Below are 5,097 nucleotides of genomic sequence, written 5' to 3' on the forward strand. Positions count from 1 at the left end.
GGGAGAATGTGGTATTTTGCTTTTATAGAAGTCAAAGTAAAGAAAATATGTACTTCATTATAAATTTATTAATTCTGTTGGCAAAATTCCACATTCATAAATGTAAATTCAACAGTAAAAAACCTAATTTTGTACCTTTTCTCCATGAAGTTGTACATTATATTAATTAGATTTCTGGCTCCGACAACTGTTTTATATGTTTGTATACTGTTACATATATACATCTCTGTAAGTCACATCTGAATTGTAACCCCCTTTTTGCAATAAAGATGACTTTGAAATAATAAAAAATAAATTAAAAGAAATAAACCCCAGCAGAAACTGATCATAATGCTTCCTGTTCCCAGCTCCAGCAGAGGGCAGTGTTGTATGAACGCTCCAATTTTGCTGCCAGTCGCTGAAACACGGAAGAGGCGTCAGTCGTACAGTTTTGTGGCTTTTCTACTCTGTAAACCTGTTCACGATACTATTTATTCGTTGTTTTTAAACCGTAAGTAAAGAGCTGAAGCCTTGACATACCACACAGAGGCAGACGAGTGCGTATTTGTGCGTGTGTACCCGTCGGTTTGAGGGTCTGCCAAAAACGAAAGTTAACCGAAGAGGGCCTGTAAGCCATGGCTGAAAGTATAGATGAAGAAATGCCGGAGGAGGCTTTGCCCCTCCAGCAGGACCTGACCTGCCCCGTGTGTCAGGGCATCTTCCGGGACCCCGTGCTGCTGCCGTGTTCCCACAGCTTCTGTCGGGACTGTCTGCAGAGAAGTTTGGATTTCAACAAGAAGTGTCCCTTGTGCAGGGTGGAGTTCGAGAGAGGACAGGATATCTCCAACCGTGCGCTCAGCGACGCGTGTGAGACCTTCCTCAAACACTCAACCTTCAGGCCCAACACGAAGCGTCCCAGTGAGGACACCTGCAACCTGCACTATAAGCCGCTGGAGCTCTACTGTGAGAAGGACGAGGAGCCTGTGTGTGTGGACTGTGTCAGTCTGCACAGCACGCACAGGCTCTTTTCGCTCAAAGATGGAGCCCCAATGTGCAAGGTAAAGAGCCCTGACCTGTTGCCGTCTCATCAGAGTATTTATTTCCTTAAGACAAAAACATTTGAATGTGACAATAGGATTAAAATACTAGTTGTACTTTAATTTCCAACATATATTTGAATTATGGGAGATATCCCACAATCCCTGCCCCCTCTCAACTTGCCTAACATGAGACCTCTGCCTAATTTTCTCACTGAATTTCAATCAATCAGATCAATTCTAATCCTACTTCATATTCTACTTACAGTACATTCTCTCTGTTGGGCTCATCACTACAGCTAATAGCAACTTCTTCTTGCTTTGCTCCCACTTTCCTATCACAGTGAACAACCACATCCTGGGTCAGTGCAGGTCAACAGGCAACAGACCTCTGGTATCATGGGTTTAATTAGAATAACTGTTGAATTACAGTGTTAAACATAGGAGAATGACAACATGAATGCAGCTCATGGCTCAATTCCATTAATGTGTCCCAGCAAGTCCCCGGTGTGGATATGGAATACAGGTTTTGGTTACCTCATGTTCTGCTTTTTCACTCTGCAGAGGGAGCTGAACTTCAAAGTCCAGATTTTTGAAAAGAAAGTGGAGTTATACAAGAAAACGACACTTAAACTCAGCAACGCAGTGGAGTACATCAAGGTAAAGCTACAGTCGCGTCTCGCTGACATACAGCACACTACAGACTGCACAGATTCGATTTCATACACGCTCTTCTCTTGCTTAACACAGTATCAAGCGGGGCAGGCGGAGAAGCAGATCAAGGTGGAGTTCAAGAGGCTCCACGAGGCGCTTGTCACTGAAGAAGCTCTGCGTCTGAAAGCCCTGGCTGCGGAGGAGGAGGAGAAGATTGCTGCCATACAGGAGCTCATTACCAGCACAAACAACAATGTTACTGCTCTGAACGAGCTCATTGAGACCATCAAGAATGAGATGGACAATGACGATCTGCCCCTGCTGCGGGTAAGAGAAGGCAGCTCGTCCACACACGTATAAAACTTATTAGCCTGCACCTTGTTTTGTCGCTGATGTTTAAAGGTTCAGTGTGTAAAAGGATCTATTGGCAGAAGTGGAATATAATATTCATTGGTATGTTTCAGCTGCAACTTCACCGCCAGATGCCACTAAATCCTACACACTGGTCCTTTTAAGCATTTTTAACCAAAAAAAATGGCATTAAACTAATCTCAGTTCTCACTCTCTTTTATGTTTTAGAATTTCCAGAATTTAAAAAGAAAGTAAGTAACTGCAAAACTCACTGGAGCAATCACACAAATTGTGTAAATATCCACTGTGAAGGAGACTGGAAAGTACATTTCACCGTATATTTACAGTATATTGCACCGTTGTTGGATATTTCAAATACATTTTTGCACAGCATAGTTGCACATTTTTGTTATTCAGCTCTTATGAAGATCTCGGTTTTGAAGGTTTCTGCTGTTTTGCCAATTTACAAATGTCTCCTGTTAACTTACACATGTTGCCACCTTTGCTTTAGAGCCCAGTGGACTAATACAGACCCTGCCCTTTCTTACAACTCTCTTTTGGATATGGGAAAGCATGTTGGTGCTCTGAGCTTCAAGATCTGGAAGAACATGCAGGCCCATGTCAAATATAGTAAGTAAATTACGGCATGGGAGCTGGGACTGACCTGGGGGAACTCGAATATTGGCAAAGAATACCAGCCTTCTTCAGCCTTCAAACATTTGTTAGTATATTCACCAAATGTTAGCGATATAACATAATTAAAATCTTGTGGCTTCCTGTGTGCAGATCCAGTGGTGTTGAACCCCAACACAGCCTCTCCATGGCTGTCCTTGAATGCTGACCTGACCGCTGTGAAGGAAAGCTCAGAGCGGCTGACCGTCCCTGACAACCCGGAGCGTTTTGATCCCTGTGTCTTTGTCCTCGGCGCCGAAGGTTACAACTCTGGGAAACACAGGTGGGACGTCGTTGTTGGTGACAACCCCAAGTGGATTGTGGGAGTGTGCAAATCGACAGTGGCCCGTAAAAAGAAGTTCACACTCTCTACAAACCGCGGTGTGTGGTCCATAGGACTGAGCAAAGGGGAGTACACCGCCTCAACACCTGAGCGTACGGTGCTGCAGGTGGAGCAGCGTCCCGAAAGGATCCGCGTCAAGCTAAACATAGATAAGGGAGAGGTGTCGTTTTGGGATGGGGGAACAGCGAAGCACCTTGTCACTTTTACACACAAGTTTGAGGACACGATGTATCCTATTTTGGGCCCTGGGCTCAATGCTACGCCAATGACTATGGCTCCAGGAAAAATAGCCGTACACACCTCATGATGCGCCAGTGTACTGCAGAGCAATTGGTTGTTGATTGAAAACAGGAATAATCAATTTTCTAGTTAAACGTTAATTAAAAGCAAGATAAAGTCAACAACATGTTACCTGTCACACAAGGATTACTTTAAATGCTATGTAGAACATCAAATAAAAGATTAATATCAGCCAATTAGAAGAGATGTACAGGACAAAAAAAATACATAGATAAAGATGTTAAATGGGACATAAAATATGCTAAAATAATGTATAAGACTACATTTACATTGTCAAAACCTTCACAAAAACAATGAAATGATGAAACTGACTTAAGGCATAAAGGACTAATGTCAAAATAATATGTCAGAACTTTAAAAACAACTTTAAAACATGCATACATGCGTAGCTCACCTGGGTGCGCACCCAATGTAGGCCCTTAGGTGCATGTTATCCTGCCTCTCTCTCTCTCTCTCTCTCTCTCCTCTCTTTCCTGTCTATCTTCTCCTGTCCTGTCACCTGCATAAAAAAGCCCCAGAAACATGCATGCAGCGAGTGAAAAAAAAAAGCCAGGACATGTGTAATGTGGTTATTGAAAGCCATGCAGCTGCATGATGCACAAGTTAGAGATGAGATTCGTGAAAATCTAACACTGATCCGCAGAAGACCAAACTTTTTTTTTAGATGTGCTTTAACTGGAGAAAACCATTAACCAGCCTTTTGTGACTTTACCACTGACACAAAGTAAAAAATATAAAATGATACCAAAATAACTGAGAGCATGGCTGATGGTGGTGGTCATTATTGATAAAAGTGCCGCTCTCTTGATGTATCATTGTACTTGAGGAAACTCTGAAAAGAAAACATAAAAGTTATGTGTGAATGTAATTAAGTGGCTTGGGGTTATTATGTTAGTTATTTGTAATCTTCAGATACATTTTGAGTTATTTTAATCATATTAAGAATCAAAAGAATGCAAAGCCTTTATGCTCTGTAATTGTGCCTTTAATTTTTTACTATTTTGTATATTATTTAGTTTAGGGCTGCACAGTATGATTAAAAAAAAACATATTGTGAGTATTTTGACATATTTTATTACTATATTTGATTTACTATTGCAATATAATTCACGATTAGTGGGAATGATTGTTTTATCACAATTTTCATTTTAACTAAAAAACTTTTTTTGGGGTCTTCACTAAATGTTTTCTTTGGTATTGCACTTAGCCATAATGTGATTTTACTAATATTTTAATTAACTGTGCAGTCCTCATTTAGTTGATTCTGCTTAAATATTGTAGTCAAAAGGTTGACTATGTGCTGTTTGTTGGTTTTAGGATAATTGTATTTGTTGCTTTTCCTCACTCACTGCACAAAGTATGGCCTGGAAGTAGTCAAGTAGACACAGCTTAGGCAATACTTTGAAGTAGGATATAGTACTACTACTACTACTACTACTCTGAATCTATACACAAATGTTAATGTGCTGTTTTCATATAAATCAATAAAATATGTTAAAAATCAAGATTGTTTTGTTCCATTAATTAAAACCACATTAAACTTATCTAATGACGGTAAAAGAAAATGCTTCCCTTGGGGCACTTAATTAAAGATTTATGGGAATTATATTGAACTGGGGGAAGAAATTTCGGTAATAAATGTATGTTCTGTTTAGTCAAAAGCCAGCTTTATTGTCAAATATGCTATACATGCACGACATACAACACAGACCCACGGTGCAAACAGACAATAAAAAAATAAATGTTCTATATAATAGAAAA

General features: G+C 40.2%; 2 protein-coding genes across 2 annotated transcripts in view; one reads left to right on the forward strand and one right to left on the reverse strand.

The window, feature by feature from the left end:
- The first annotated feature begins 357 nt into the window (after positions 1-357).
- trim35-28 (tripartite motif containing 35-28) lies at positions 358-4,383 on the forward strand. The gene is made up of 6 exons (XM_035672898.1): positions 358-1,037; positions 1,581-1,676; positions 1,767-1,997; positions 2,250-2,272; positions 2,533-2,651; positions 2,808-4,383. The coding sequence occupies exons 1-6, from the start codon at positions 615-617 to the stop codon at positions 3,341-3,343; spliced, it is 1,428 nt and encodes a 475-aa protein (XP_035528791.1). The 5' UTR covers positions 358-614; the 3' UTR covers positions 3,344-4,383.
- The window catches only part of LOC118335803 (multiple epidermal growth factor-like domains protein 8), a 1,973-nt gene continuing 1,024 nt past the window's right edge, over positions 4,149-5,097 (reverse strand). The window contains exon 4 of the mRNA XM_035672244.1: positions 4,149-4,168. Within this exon, the coding sequence (XP_035528137.1) occupies positions 4,149-4,168 (20 nt within the window). The remainder of the gene's footprint in view (positions 4,169-5,097) is intronic.

The sequence above is a fragment of the Morone saxatilis genome, unplaced genomic scaffold (assembly GCF_004916995.1).
Source record: "Morone saxatilis isolate NCDOM2014 unplaced genomic scaffold, NCSU_SB_2.0 Contig24, whole genome shotgun sequence".
Classification (NCBI taxonomy): Eukaryota; Metazoa; Chordata; class Actinopteri; family Moronidae; genus Morone; species Morone saxatilis.

What these genes read in the sequence shown, in the direction of transcription:
- trim35-28 (XM_035672898.1), top strand. Translation starts at nt 615, where the DNA reads ATGGCTGAAAGTATAGATGAAGAAATGCCGGAGGAGGCTTTGCCCCTC. An exon ending in ATGGAGCCCCAATGTGCAAG is followed by an intron (nt 1,038 to 1,580) that starts GTAAAGAGCCCT and finishes TTCACTCTGCAG; the next exon opens with AGGGAGCTGAACTTCAAAGT. An exon ending in GCAGGCCCATGTCAAATATA is followed by an intron (nt 2,652 to 2,807) that starts GTAAGTAAATTA and finishes TCCTGTGTGCAG; the next exon opens with ATCCAGTGGTGTTGAACCCC.